Source organism: Canis aureus, chromosome 1, assembly GCF_053574225.1.
Source record: "Canis aureus isolate CA01 chromosome 1, VMU_Caureus_v.1.0, whole genome shotgun sequence".
Taxonomy (NCBI): Eukaryota; Metazoa; Chordata; class Mammalia; order Carnivora; family Canidae; genus Canis; species Canis aureus.
In genome coordinates, this window is record NC_135611.1 from 28,290,014 (window position 1) to 28,306,041 (window position 16,028).

At 36.2% G+C, this 16,028-nt stretch overlaps 1 protein-coding gene across 4 annotated transcripts in view; it reads right to left on the reverse strand.

Annotated features, from left to right (window-relative positions):
- The window catches only part of HBS1L (HBS1 like translational GTPase), an 86,830-nt gene that overhangs the window by 68,422 nt on the left and 2,380 nt on the right, over positions 1-16,028 (reverse strand). For 2 of the 4 annotated variants that reach the window (XM_077893931.1, XM_077893921.1), the window contains exons 2-4: positions 14,264-14,329; positions 5,691-5,819; positions 4,796-4,990 (exon numbers count right to left, since the gene is read on the reverse strand). In XM_077893931.1, coding sequence (XP_077750057.1) covers positions 4,796-4,990; positions 5,691-5,819; positions 14,264-14,329 — 390 coding nt within the window. Of the gene's footprint in view, positions 1-1,329; positions 3,521-4,795; positions 4,991-5,690; positions 5,820-14,263; positions 14,330-16,028 lie in introns of those variants that run through there. The other 2 variants (XM_077893942.1, XM_077893950.1) reach the window with 2 other exon arrangements.

Sequence of the window (16,028 nt, forward strand, 5' to 3'; positions counted from 1 at the left end):
AAAAATTATTGCCTTCCCTATCATTCTGCAATACAGATTTTCCTCCTCAAGAAATAATCTTATAAAAAAAAAAAAAGAAATAATCTTATAAGTGGTAGTTATAATCCTAATAAGTCAACAAAAGGAGACCTAGTTCACTCTACAAGATCTACTATATGGCTTAAAAGTATTCTATTTCCACTTGAAAATCTGTTATAAAAGGTAAAAAATAATAGTACCACTGTTCAACTTCAGTATGGGTTAAATATGTATTTGTGGATTCATGTGCAAAGCAGATCACTTGCGTAACATTTCATCTATCTGCAATTATTGTCAGTTCCAAACAAACTCATAGAATACAATTCACTTCTAAGTTGGAGACTGCCCATAAATAAATCCAGTTCAAGAGTCATATATACTAATTCAAATTCTAAAACTGACCATAAAATGTAACATGATTTGTATGATCTCCTAAGCATCCGTACGCTGTGCATTGAGGCATGCCATTAAAAACAAAACCTGAAGACATCACAAAAAAAGCGTTTGGTCAAGAACAACGACATTAATTCTAGCTTAAGTGTTCCCACCAAAACACTGGATATAAAAAAATCAAACACAGCTAAAAATATTGGAATGTCATTCTGAGAATAAACTGAAATGAGAAATACAAAAAAAAAATTATCAAAAGCATAGAGAAGTAGCTGTCAGAGAAAAATACTACCTTACTGGGAAAAGGTCAGCTATTTCAATTTCATTAAGAAGTAACATTTTAGATATTATTTTTTTCCTGCAAGAAATACTAATAATAATAATAATAATAAAAAGAAATACTAATAATACAGTATCAGCATCCTCTTATGCAAAAGACTATCATTCCTAATGGGCAGTTTTCCTTAGTATTCCTGACTACTAGAAACTATGAAGTATAAATTCACATTGTTACCATTAGTAATTCCTCTCATTCTACTCATTTCTTGCCCTAGAGCAGTGGCTCTCAAGTAAAAGTAGCACACCAAAATCACCTGGGGACTATTTTAAAAATACACAATCCCAAATGTCATCCCTCAGAGACTGATTCATCATGTCTAGAGTGAAGCCACAGTATCTGTGCTTTGAAAAAACTCCCCCAGTGATTCTGTTAGTAGAGGACCACTGCTTTAAGGGATAAATTACATACTTGTTTCTAATGACCAGAAGAGCTCTTATTTGGTCTACCATTGCCGAAATTTTGTCAATATAGCACATACAGCTATCAGTGTCAAAGAGGAAAACACATTTCATTATTTCCAGTAACAAAAAAAGGGTGAGAGATCCGATAAATCTATCTATTCAAACAACATGCAACCATACTTGAAAACACTTTCTATATATTTATTTTAAAGTATGCATTTAGGACAAAGGGTTTTTAAAATGTATAAAAATAATTTATGTATTAATCCAACTTCAGTATGTACATGGCCCCCTAAAGGATTTTCATTTTATTATCATCAAAAGTGTATTTCAACAATCTCCACAGTATTCTTAAAAGTCAGGAATTTTAAAATTTTCTATTAGAAAACTTTTAAGTACCCACCTACAGAAAAATAATGAATGGGAATGATATCACTAATATTTTAAAATAGAATTACATCTCACCTATGCTATGCCACAAATCACAGGAGAAATCTTCATCACTAAACTATAATAATCCCAAGTGGCATTTTCATTTAAGAGCAAAGCACAAAAATACTTTAAAAAGAAAATGTCTCATTGTAAAAACTTAAAGTTGAATGCTTCAAACAAAAACATCTGAAAGGTTTGATTTCACAATATCAAGTTTCCATACGCACTCTGTAAACATACACCCATTTTAAGCTATCAACTTAAATAAAGCCAATTATCACTAAAAGATACAGTAAAAAAAAAAAATTCAGTGCAAAAATACATATCAACTGAAGCTATCAACTGACTTAAGACAATTTTAATATAAAAATCACAACTTGAATCCCATAATATAAAGTAACCCTATAAAGATTTTAAATTATTTAAAACAAAAGCTCTACAACAGTGATCAAGCTTTCCTTTTGTTACTATTCTCTAGTGAAAGCTTTCTTTTGACTAGCTTTTACAATGTCATCAGGAGATGCTGATTTGAAGTCAAATGGTGTTATTGCTATAAGAGGACTTATTTCTTTGTCCTTTATGTCTTGAACTTGTCTGCTATAAAGAAAAGTCTTATATAGGTCAAGGGTGCGTCGTCTGTAGCTTTTCAGTGGATAACGAAGACACAGTGTTGAAGCAAAAGCTGAAGGTCTAGCAGCAAGGGCCTTGGTCCAAGAGAGAGAAAAAGGTGGTTTCCTAGTCAAAGGGCCTTTATTGGTTTTCTTGTAATCCTTAGCAAAATTGAAATTTTTCCCTAACTTTGAACTTAAAACTTTTGTTCCTGATGTTGGAGCAACTGATTGGTCTACCGCATGTTTTGGACCAAAATTAGGGGTTTTTATAAGGACACTAAGATCAATATTTGAATCTATTCCAGGTGACCTCATTTCAGATAAAGTGAGATTAAAGGAATCCTTCTTAATCTGAGAGTTGTCTATTTCAATTGTTTCTGCAATCAAATCAGAAAGTGACAAATCCTCAAGGTCTCTTGTAGGAGAAGCTTTACAAAATGCCAAAGATGACAGAGATCCTGTTAATTCTGATATTCCAGCTGAAGATGGATATCGGTTTCCTAGCTGCGACAGGGTAAAGGATTCCAAACTTAGATCTGTAAAACCAGCAGATGACTGGCTACAAAGATCAGATAACGTAAAGCACTGGCTTGGATTATTTTCTTTGTGTTCCTGAAACAGTTCAGCTAGGGATGGACTTTCAGACTGGGAAAACTGCAAACTGTCATTTTTTAAAAGGTAATTTTTGGCACTTTGTTGAACTGAAGAAACACTTCCAACTTCAGTCATTTCACTAGCATTTAAATGATCATGAGCCATATTTTCCAATGAGCTAGTTAAGAGCAAAGGATTATTTAAATTTCCTATGCTGTTTTGTACTGGAATGTTTTGCAAATCAGGTAGGGAATTATTCTGAATACAAAAAGAGCTATTAGATGTTATGTTCTTTATCATTAAGGATTTTAAATCTGGTATTTCTTTGAATGAAGAATCATCTTTGGATACATATTCAGATTCATGAGGTCTTAACATATTAGCACCTAGATTCTTTGAAAATAGACTTTCCAGGCCATCTGTGGATGATAATTTGACTGATGGTTGACTTTTACAAGAATCTCTTGGCATATCATCAATTAGGTCAGCTAGTGACAGCTCTTTTGTTAACTTACATGATTCTAGTTTCTTTTCACTTTTAGGTCTGTCAAGTTTCTTTTTTTTATGGAGTAAATAGTGACTTGGTACAACTGAGGAATTATGATATAATCCAGATTTTGCCAATGAGCCAGAAAAATCAAAGGGTTTGCTACTACAATCCAAGTGGTTTGTGGATTGAGGACAAGAGCTTTGAACATTATCAGCTGAGACTTGAGAGGAAGATAATAAGACTCCTTACCTTACAAAAGCCATTAATTTTCAGATGAATAGGTTGACATATGCAGAAGACAGTCACAGCAACCAAAAGGAAACATGAAATGAGGCATTTAATTACTAAATGTTTCTTTTGACTATAACATGAATAAAGTGATCAAATATTTGATCATTACTTAATAAAAAGTGAACACTCTAAAAAAAACAATTAATAAAGGAATTTTACCTTCCTTTTACCACCTTAGCTTTTTTAAAGTGACCTTCATACTTTGTTCACTGATATATACAAATATAAGTACCAAGTCAGTCAATATTCTAATTTTCACAAATTTTATAATGTAAGGTTTTAACATATTGAAATTATCATCAGCATTGTCTCAAATTCAAAATGTCTAAAAAACCAATGAAAAGAACTAGTTCATCTTCTCCTGTATTTTTAATGTATTAAAAACAAGCAAATAATATTCTATAATTTCTGGGATAAACTATTATTAGTAAAGATAAAATATTATAGACTCATTTTCATACAGTCAGTTACAAGTGCTTCCCCATCAAAACTCTTATTTATTCATTTTTTTTCAAAACTTTTTAAATTTAAATAGAAAATAAAACACCACCCTTATTTCATGGTAAAAGACTGCATACAACTTTGTTGTGGTAAAAAAAAATCCAGTCCTCAGGTTACAGGAAATAACCCATCTGATAAATCATCATGCTCCTACTGACAGATACCATACCAATTACTATAAAGATACCTCAGTTCCCTTCTTATGTCAATTAAATTTGAAATTTAACCCCAAATTCTATAAATTTAAAATTAAAGATTTGGCTTTGAAATGCAAAAGTAGTGTAATTATGATACATATGATATTTAAATAAAACTAATACATTTACTATAAATGCTGAAAATATAATGGCATTTTTGTAATAAACTGGCTATTAATTTCCATCTCCTAACCCATTAGAGTAAAAAAAAAAAAAAAAAAATCAAAAAGCTCTCTAAGCTACTGACAAGAAGCAACAAATGTCCTCTTGTTTTTATCTGACTTTATTTCCCCTATATTCTGCTAGTTACCAAAAAGAGCAGAGAAATAATCAAAAAACAAGCTTTCACAAAAAGAAGAGAACACAGCACTCAGCTTAAAAGTTCACAAATGGGAAAATCAAGTGATGATAATCAGGATTATTTTAACATGCACAATTTTCTGCCCATTTTTCTAAACAGCCAAATCAAATCAAAGCCTCTTTTAAAGCATTAACTGTAAAACTAAAAGAGAACAAGTTCTAAAACATACCTTTTGCTATCTTCCCTGAAGATATTTCTCCCTCACTCTTGACCTTCCAATTCTGCATTTTCTCTTGTTCCAGAACCACTGCCAGAGCCTTCTGCACATCAAACTTGTTCTTCAGAACTGCATCAATCAAAGTGTCATCTGGCACAGCATCTCCAAGTACCTCTCTCATGTGATCAAGGCATGAATAAAGACGAGCTAGAACAGAAATAATTAAAAGCCATACTAAATGGTGCCATGAAAGAACCCTCAATCTTCAAAACAACAACAAAAGATCTGAAACTATATTTAGGATGTTCAACTTTCCTCTTTTCCTGGCAAAAATTATTTATAATGATATTTTTATCCACAATATACCTATCTTTCCCGATTAGAGCTCATGAAACAATGAATATTGCTGAGAGAAAACAAATCACTGAAGTTTCTCTCCTAAGGAGATGAAATAAAGATCTCAGTCAAAAATTCCAGTTACTAAATAATAGCCACACAACCAATTTTTCAACCATACAATTAGCCATACACTACACACAAAATATACTTAATAAAATGTAAATATCTGGGATGCCCGCGTGGCTCAGTGGTTGAACATCTGCCTTTGGCTCAGGGCATGGTCCCGGAGTCCTGGGATCAAGTCCCACATCAGACTCCTCATAGGGAGCCTGCTTTTCCCTCTGCCTCTCTCTCTCTCTCTCTGTCTCTCATGAAAAAACAAATCTTTAAAAATAAATAAATGAAATAAAATAAAATGTAAATTTCCCTTGAGTATACAAGAGACATTTGTACCATTCCTACCCACAATCACTACTATGAACAATTACAATAAATCTGGTAAATTCTAGTATATTAATTATCAATCATTTTCTGACATGAAGCACAGATAAACTACTTTTTACTATACCTTGATCAATTCCACTCAGCTGATGGTTCAAAAGAGAACTGGAGGACTCTTTCAGGCCTTCGTAATCATATTCTTCTACAGGCTCAACAAGAGAAGGTTTGTCGCGCTGCGAGTAAATAAACTGAGCAGCTAGAAGAGAAAATGATGGAAGAATGCTGTAGCACAGCCACTTCCCAGTAAGTTTTCTTTTTTTCCCCATAAAAATTAAAATAAAAATTAAATATTCTGACCTACCACCTATGGCTATTTACCTACATTCTATAAATGGATAAAAACAAAAACAAACGAAGACAAAACATACCAAACCCTAAATCCTGCCCAGATGTCCTTAGCAACTGCTCAACTGGCCTCTTGCTATCATCATCCTTCGTTCTTCCTATCTCCAAAATCTCCAGAGTTTTCAAACATTGTGTTTCCAAACTCCTCATCCCTGCCTATTACTCCATCTTCACGCAAAATGTTCTCTTCTTTGGAACAAATATTTCAAACCACAAACCAAACATTCTTATTTGCATAAATTAAGAAAATACTAAAAACAATTTAATTTTCATTTTCCAAGAATTGCTAATTTTATCTGAACCCAACAGTTGACCAAAATCACAGGCCTTAACTTTTGAACAACTCCTACTTTTAAACACTGTCTACACTGTATGCTAGTGTCACATACCTAACTTTGACTTTCAGAGATCAGTCTGTGCCAATCTATAGCACTGTCATCACTCAATATATATCTGGTATTGTATATTTCATTAAAAGGAGGACAGACAAAATATTGAAGTGCCAATATATGCCTGAATATCATAAAATACAAGCAAGCAAAGGAGAAAATGGACACCACGCCCAAAGTGTGACTCTTTAACCTCAGCTGGATGCTAAATGCACTCAATTCCTAGAGATTGTGCTCAATTGTGGAGAAAGAAAATTAAAGAACAAGAAAGATTGAAATTTTATTACAGTATTCTACAGGCAAGTTGTTACTAGGGATTTTATATTATGTAGCTTTCTAGAAGAGAGCATGCATAGCACTCAAGTCTACTGTTTACTGTTCACACATTTAACTTCTGTTCATGTTTTTAAGGCATAATCTATGAAAGAAAGGGAAACCAACTACAATTCAAGGTTTATAGCTACTGTATATAAATAATGCACATACAGATATTAGATAATACTGTGGTTTATATGTAACACCCAGAAGGCTGTAGCATAAGCGCTTCTCTATTCATAGAATAAACCAACGATGGCCTTAGAGATGCATAGGAAAGGCAAAGAAAAAAAAATGTAATGATGTATTTTAAAAGCCAAATGAGGGGCGCCTGGGTGGCTCAGTTGGTTAAGCATCTGCCTTCTCTCAGGTCATGATCCCAGGGTCCTGGAATTGAGCTTGAGAGAAGGGAGCCTGCTCAGCAGGGAGCCTGGTTCTCCCTCCCCTCCCCCCCTTGTGTGCACTCTCTCTCTTTCTCAAATAAAAAATAAATAAATAAATAAATAAATAAATAAATAAATAAATAAATTTATTTTAAATAAAAGCCAAAAAAGTAGTACAAGTGCCACAGAAGCACAGATTAAGTAATCACTGAAGATTGGCACAGTTATGAAAAGATGAGGTAAAAGCATCAGAAAACCTGAGGAAGTGGAAGACATCTCTGGCAAGGAGAACCAATAAGAGAGATCAACAACAGCCGAGAGAATTCAATCTATTCTGCTATCAGGCATGCTTACTTACCTACTCACACCAAATGATAAAGAGAATGATAAGGGTGTAACAATATTCAAGTTGCTTTGGTTTAGATATTTTTCCCCCCAACACTTTAATGTTTGGCATCATCACCTAATAGCAGCAGGTACAAAATAACACCCACCACAGAATATTACACTGTTACCATAATGGTACTGCACTGCCGGAGAGATCCACAATGCTTCCTCTCTTGGCTCAGGTTGGAGGATGTGTGTCTTGCTTTGTGTATGCTTAGTGCTTGCCACTCCAATATCTGTGAGCATTTTGCCTTTGCAACATCACTCGTTAGTTCAACTCTTTCTCATTAAGCTTTTTAATATATTTTTTAAAGTCCTATATTTACTGGTATATTTATTAGGAAGTTAAGCTATCTTCTTAAATGTGTAAGCATTTTTATTAAGATAATTACTGTTTTTGCTAATACTTTACAGGTTGAGTGATCTGTCATGATCCTATTTTTTACCCAGATGTTCTGTTATTTTCAGTGTACAGTTTTGAAGACCATAAGGTCTTTCAAGGATACACATACTATATTGTATATATATCTTCCTATTTATCCCCCTCTAGTTCAAGGAAAATATAACACTATTATATAAAGTCAGCATGGCTAAACAGAAGAGACATCTTATTTATAGACTCTAAGATGACCACTATTTTCATGTTAAAATCCCAGAATGAGGACTTGTCTTACAATCAATGGCACCTCAACATTATGTAATACTTAGATTGACAGATCTACTTTAAGTGGTATGTAAAATAACGATATCCCTTACATTCTGGGATATCTTAGATTTAATAAAACATAGTACTAAAAAATGTAAACTGGGCCACTTTGTGCCTGATTTACAAATTCTTTTCCTAGCTAAAATGAACTACTCAGTTTAGCCTAAGAGTAACAAATATACTTTCCTCAGCTTCCTCTCATAGCTTTCACCTGTGAGGAAAACCCCAAGAAAAAATCAAAAATAAATTTTTGAGGAAAAAAAATCAGATAATATCTCTCAGCAATTTTCACTTAGGATATATTGATAAGGAAAAGAAAGTTGTCACTATTCAGGCTGCTGCTCAACCCCAGAGGAGCTATTTTTTTCTGGGGGGATGGGGGTTCCTTACCGCCAATCCACACACAAATCCAACTCAGAAACCTATACTGCTGCCACTATTTTAGAGGCAGTGTTGGCTGGATTTGCTGGGATGTGGGTCAGGATGGAGGGTAGACAAATTCCCCAGGGAAAGTAACTACTAGTGGGGGAAAAACAGTGCAAATCTTTGAAGCTGAAATGAGAGCCCAAAAGGCAACAAATACAATAAAAGAGCAATAAAAAAGCAATGAAGAAAAAAGGATAGATATAAAATGCTATTCTTTTCTAAATTAATTCACAAACTTTAATGGAAATGCTTTCTGAAAAACCAGGACACCCACGGTGACTTTTAAAACTTAAGGCATTTTAACAAACATAAAAGTTCAAAGAATTCAAAATCTAACTCCTACAACTGCCCCAAATGTTTTCTAAAAACCTTAAAATAAAAATCACGTAAGAGGTACTCATTAATGACACAGCTATCCAGGCTTCTTCCTCTGGAGGTTCTGATTCAGTGATACTGGAAATGGGGCAGGGAATCTATATTTTTAAATGACTCCCAGCTGACCAACATCAGCAGTGAAGATCCAGAAACACTGCCCTCCAAGTCCCTGCTGTGGTCCACTCTGTGCAGTCATCAGCTTCCTTAGGAAAATACTGCCCCTTGACTCACATTCCTCCAACAAGCAGAAAAAACACACCTACAATTAAAAACCACCTCCCAAGTCTGTCCCCTACTTCCTTTCCCAGTCCTCATTCCTACTGCAACTGCATTATAGTGTGAGTGTTCTCAAATGAGCCTCACATAAAGGCCACTGCTCAAGCACTACTGTCTTTCTCTGTCCAGGATGCCAGTCTTCCTCCCAGATTACCAGTCCAATCCCCCCCTCTTCCAAAGTACCTTCCCAGACTCCTTCATACAGGACTATGGCTTCCCCCACCATACTGCTGTGGCATATCTGAAGAGGACTTTTAACATGCTACCTTATACTAATTTATAAATTTATTAGAGTAGGGTTTTCCTTACACGTTAACTGATGCTCAATAAAAATTCTGAATTGGAATGAACTGAATAAGGATCACTACTACCATTTAAGTAATCATTGGAGGCCTTTTGACCAAGGTGCCTCCAATGCCTTGATAACAAATGGAAAATGAGGCCAAAAAAAAAGGAAAATGAGGCCAGAGTCAATTCCTGTAAATGCCTCAGGATTAAGAACAACCAAAAAAAGCCAACTAGGCTTTCCTAAATAATGCAACCCTTAAACTAGAATTAATCAAATAATTTCTCTGCTTTGTTTCCTTTTATTTTTTAAGATTTTATTTATTAGAGACAGAGAGAGAGAGAGAGAGAGGCAGAGGGAGAAGCAGGCTTCATGCAGGGAGCCTGACGTGGGACTTGATCCCAACGTGGGACTTGATCCCGGGTCTCCAGGATCATGCCCCCAGCTAAAGGCAGCACTAAGCCGCTGAGCCCCCGGGGCTGCCCTGTTTCCTGTCGTTTCTATAAAAACCTTATCCCAGGGGCACCTGGGTGGCTCAGTGGTTGAGCTTCTGCCTTGGACTCAGGGCATGGTCCCAGAGTCCCATCAAGTCCCACATCAGGCTCCTGAGAGGAGCCTGCTTCTCCCTCTGCCTATGTGTCTGCCTCTTTCTCTGTGTCTCTCATGAATAAATAAAATATTAAAAAAAAAAAAAAAAAAAAACCTTGTCCCAGCTCCATTCCAGTGGAACACTCCTAACCACTTCCAGTTTGGAGCCGCCTGACTCAAACTAACATTTGAATTCAAATAAATTAAAAATTTTAATATGCCTCAATTTATCTTTCAACACTTCTTTTTTTTTTTTTTTTTTTAAATTTTTTTTAACTTTTATTTATTTATGATAGTCACAGAGAGAGAGAGAGGCAGAGACACAGGCAGAGGGAGAAGCAGGCTCCATGCACTGGGAGCCCGACGTGGGATTCGATCCCGGGTCTCCAGGATCGTGCCCCGGGCCAAAGGCAGGCGCCAAACCGCTGCGCCACCCAGGGATCCCTCAACACTTCTAATTATAGTAGGCAAAACAAAACCCATATCTGTCCAAATAAAGTAATATATGTGTTCTTTTTGCCATCCCCAATTCTTTGACATATGTTCAATATTCAATATCAAAGTCAATTTTTCCAAAGGGAAAAAAGTTGTAACATTTAGAAATCACCTTTCCATCACAAAAACTGTGCTTAGCAGAGTTCAAAACAATATATGTGCTGATGAATTTTAGAAAAAATTAATACACTGATAAAATCACTCAATTATCAGAATTCATTAGGACCATGAATATGATCATCTTTTCAATGACTCTGGCTGTTTCTTTAAGAACAGAGAGAGGGGATCCCTGGGTGGCTCAGCGGTTTCGCGCCTGCCTTTGGCCCAGGGCACGATCCTGGAGTCCCGGGATCGAGTCCCGCGTCGGGCTCCCGGAAGGAGCCTGCTTCTCCCTCTGCCTGTGTCTCTGCCTCTCTCTCTCTCTCTCTCTCTCATAAATAAATAAAAATAAATCTTAAAAAAAAAAAAGAACAGAGAGAAGATTCTTCTAAAACTATTCATTTTTTACTGAAAATCACTTGGAAACTATACCACTAAAGAGGAAACATTTCTGATTTAATATCACTACTATTTTATACATGCTTTGAAAACTTAAAAATCCAAAACCACGTGTTTTCATTAAAAATACAGTTTGTCACAGAAAAAACTCAAAACCATTTAACCATTTATCTCCTGCTTCAATAATGTCATCGATTTCTTGGAGTGTACAAAGAATAAAACTGTACTGAATATGAGCCACCCACAAGACACACATCAAGAGCTATGACAGACACAAGGATAAACTCTGAGCTCAAGAAAGGGAGGCCATGAATGTAAATCTCAGAAAATCACCCATAGAATGTCTGACCTGGTGTACTATCAATTCCTAACCCAAGATTAATGAGCATGATTTATCCAGATAAGCCTAGATAAATCAATGTGCTGAGCTGCAAGATTAAGATGTCTTTCAGTAGTCTCTCCCTCTGTAAAGGTTCCCACCCTTGTGCAAGCCAGATTCAAACAACTTCCAAATCCTGTAGACCTCAACTCCTATAATTATCTCTCGAATCTATCTCCAAATCTAATGCTACCACCTTTGTCCTAAACAAATGATTCTCAAAGCAATCATCAACATACCATAGAGGGCTTGTTAAAACAGAAGCTGTGCCCCACTCTGAGTTTCTAACTCTGGAACAGGGCCAAGAATTATTTTGCTAATAAATTCTGAAGGGACGTTAATGGTATATGGGCCACATTTTGAGAACGCTGTCCTCATATATCCCCGTCTCTAGATTAGTATAATAATCTCCAAACTAATCTATGTATATTCACTCGTGTACCACCTTCAATCCAGTCTCTACTATGTAGAAGAGATTTTTTTTAACTCCAATCTAATTATCACACCCACATTATCTTATTTCATGAACATATCATGCTTTTTACTGAAGCTTACAATATGAGTGATGAAGTTAATGCTACCAGCTATCACTTTATCGTCTAGCCAACTGTGACAGGATTATTACAAGAACCCAAAAGGATTAACCCACGAAGTTGTTTGTTTTTGTTTTAACAACTGCAAATGGCAAGTGTCTGGGAGGTTCCTGAGAAAAAATGAAATTTCTTTTATTCTTCATCCCTACAAAATGTGGCCTTGAACCCCTACATAAGGAATGCTTATTAAGCCATCTCTCATCTTCAAACCCAGCCTTCTTTATTCTGTCTTGTGATGCTAGGGTTGCAGTCTCTAGGAAGTTCATTTCTTCGACAGCTGGCTCCCTTTTAGGATCAGCCAATGGGGAGATGCTAAAAGGAGACCAGAAGGCCAGGGGAGGGGGACGCCTGGGTGTCTCAGCGGTTGAGCATCTGCCTTTGGCTCAGGGTGTGATCCCAGAGTCCCTGGATAGGGTCCTGCATCAGGCTCTCTACCTAGAGCCTGCTTCTCCTTCCTCTTCCTATGTCTCTGCCTGTCTCTCTGTGTCTCTCACAAATAAATACATAAAATCTTGGGGGGTGGGGGGGAGCAGGAGAGGAAGGCACATGCTCCTTTCCTATTTGCTTCTTGTCCAGCCCCCTTTGACCCTGCAATACTGCATGCTGCAATAACAGCAATTAGTACCAGTGAGGAGCTTGTCCAAAACTCCCAGAACCAGCTTCCATGTGTCCCTAGCCACATCCTTCAGACACCATGACCAGCCAACCAGCTAGTATTCCCTCTTCAAAAGGCTGAATCCCAGCTTCACAGGGTCCTTTCACCAATACCACTACCAGCCACGCAGTGTCCCTCTCCTCAGAGGTCTGAGTCCCCATTCACCAGTCCCTCTTCTGAACTTCAGAAGCAAAGCATAACCGTCTTATCACAGGTTTAAGTCCCAGTCCTCCAAGGGTCTAACCTCACCCATATGCTCCTCTAGAACTAGGTATGCTTCCTGAAGTTACCACCTCCTTGATAACCAGTGCAATTTCTATCTCCTAACAGGATCCTGACTGGTAACAGTGTAACACTAGAACAAGAAAGGAAAGGCCTTGATTACTACGGCTAAATGATGAGAGTACCAATGAAGAGCTAGATGCATTTCAGAGGAACAAGTCACAGGATAAGCAATGGCAGGAACAGAAGAGGTGCTAAGACAACTTGTGGAACACCTATGCTGTATAAAGAAAAAGGAATTTGTGCTCGCTTCAGCAGCACATATACTAAAAGGAATTCTGTAAAGTCAGAAGGGACATATTTGGTCTTCAGAGACTAAAAGTGAGATTAAAGCAGGCACAGGTCTATAGGACAGCTCCATAAACAATATAGTACTAAAGACAAGGTGGATTTCAATACAAATGTTAATTATATTAAGCCTTTAAACTTGGAGAAAATGAGTTTTGTGAATTATATTTCTATTATACCTAACTGAATTTAATTTTACCCCTTCGTGGCATAGTAAAAATCCAGGAGGGCATTTTAATCAACTATTTCTAGAGTAGGCTGAAGTTTGAAGACAAATATATTATTAGGAAAATTATAGAAATGGTCTGGTCAAACACTCTATGCTGAAAAGAAGATACGAATGTTCATGTTTTCTTTATATGGTGGCAAAGAAGAACTCTTTCTGCAGGTAAGACAGGAGATGCAGCTCTGATGCAGAGTCCTATAGGAATGTGAACTCTAAATCACTCTGGTTCCAGAGAACTGAACCACACATATTTGATTCATTTAGCAAGCTGTTTAATGGTAGATAAACTGAAGTACTGTATGAAGGGAAGTCTATGCATAACATCTCAATGTTTCCAAAATTCAAGAGATTTCCTGAGTATATAACATTAATTGCTACTGGCCTTCAGAAGTCCTAGGTTTTTGTTATTGACTAAATTACCATCTCGGTACAATTTAGATTAACTGCATGTTACAAAGAATACTGGAAAAAACATTACAAAGAATATTGGAAAAAACATAGTTTTCAAAGTTTTCTTCAAATTGTTTTAAGCTAAATTATGAAATCAAAACTTTATAATTCTATTCATGGATAAAGAAATGATTTTATATACCTTTAAGGGTTAAAAACGATATCTTTTTAAATGTTACATAATATTATAGTCTTATGGGACACATAAGACTATATGGAACTAATCCTAGAATGACAATAATACTTAACATTTTTTAACATCCAAACAATGGAAATCAAAGTATTTTTTAGAAGTCACCTGTTGATGGCGAAATACAATAATCATCCTCGACAGACTGGCCATAGAGATCATCATCTTCAAAATCTAAAATAAAAACACAAGAGATAAATTCTTCCCAAGTTCTTTTTATATTCTTAGCTATTAACAAGAAAGCATCTAACTTCTCTCCAAATTAAATTAAATTGTACCTCAAAATTAAAGGAAACTTGGAATGTCTACTTTTCCAAAAAATTCTAAAAACTTTACCCACAAAGTAGGTACTTACCGACTTTCTATATTCATCAAGGCATATGTAGTTCTTCAGTTTTTAAGCTAGTTGGGTTTTATTAAAATTGTTCCAAGTTTTTATTGCATGTGATCAAAAAAGGATAGTACCAAAGACCACAAACTTGAATCCTCTCTCCAGTATTAAAATCTGAAATACGTCTTCCATTCATTTTTTTCATCAAGTGCCTTCAGTGACCAAAGCATTTATTTCCCATACAACGGACTAGTACAGGATATACGAGCAGATCATGAAAAGTTTTTCTTCGTGTTGAGCTAGTTAATTTCTACAAAAACCAACTTATCGGGGCACCTGGGTGGCTCAGTGGATGAGCGTCTGTCTTTGCTCAGGTCGTGATCCTGAGGTCCTGGGATGGAGTCCTGAATCAGGCTCCCAAAAGGAGCCTGCTTCTCTCTCTGCCTATGTCTCTGCCTCTGTGTCTCTCATGAATAAATTTTTAAAAAAAGAAAAGAAAACATCTTATCCTAAATTCTCTTATGCTCTCTGATCATGCTAGCTGGACTTTTTTTCCTACTGACTAGAATATGTAGTTTGCCCATATTTTCCTAAGGCTGTTTTTATTTTCCTCATTAAGGTTCCAACTCTATGTCATCTATTTGCATACGTCTTTCCCTGACCACTCTGGTAAAGAGACAAGCCCCGCTGCCACTTTTACTCTCTAGCACACTTCTCCAATTGATTGTCTTCGAAGCACTATATCTGCTTCATTCCATGAGACTATAAGGTCCTTCAGGAAAGGCTCTGTCTTAGCCAACTACCAGCCATGACTGGAACTAAATTAGTTCTCATTGTAGTATAAATTAATGAATGAGACCATTTAAAATGAAAATGCACAAGAAAGATAAATATATTTACATAAATGTATCTATTCTTTTGATAAATAGATTATGCCAGGGATTACTAGATGTATCTGAGGGACAACACTGAATGACAGGTGCATTCCAAGATTTCTATGAATCTAAAATCTAACAGGAAACATAGACACGAATGCAAGCAATTACAAAATTATATGACAAGTATTTGAGACATGAAAAACAGTGATTTGGGATTACACATATGAACATCAAAAACAGAACAGGGAGTGGGGTGGCTAGGGAAAGATTCTCTGGAATATAGTAGTTAAACAAATTCCAAAGGATAGTTAGTTTCTGTGGGTATTATATAGCAGGAACAGCATGTTCAAGGGCTGAGACCAAATATTTACAGCAAAGAGAAATTAGATAAATTTTACTACTGGATAAAAACATGTATGAATCGGGGATCCCTGGGTGGCTCAGCGGTTTGGTGCCTGCCTTTGGCCCGGGGCACGATCCTGGAGTCCCGGGATCGAGTCCCACGTCGGGCTCCCGGCATGGAGCCTGCTTCTCCCTCCTCCTGTGTCTCTGCCTCTCTCTCTCTCTCTCTGTCTATCATAAATAAATAAATCTTTTACAAAAAAAAATGTATGAATCAATAAATTATCGGATCACAATCCCAAGTAAACAATATATTAGCAAA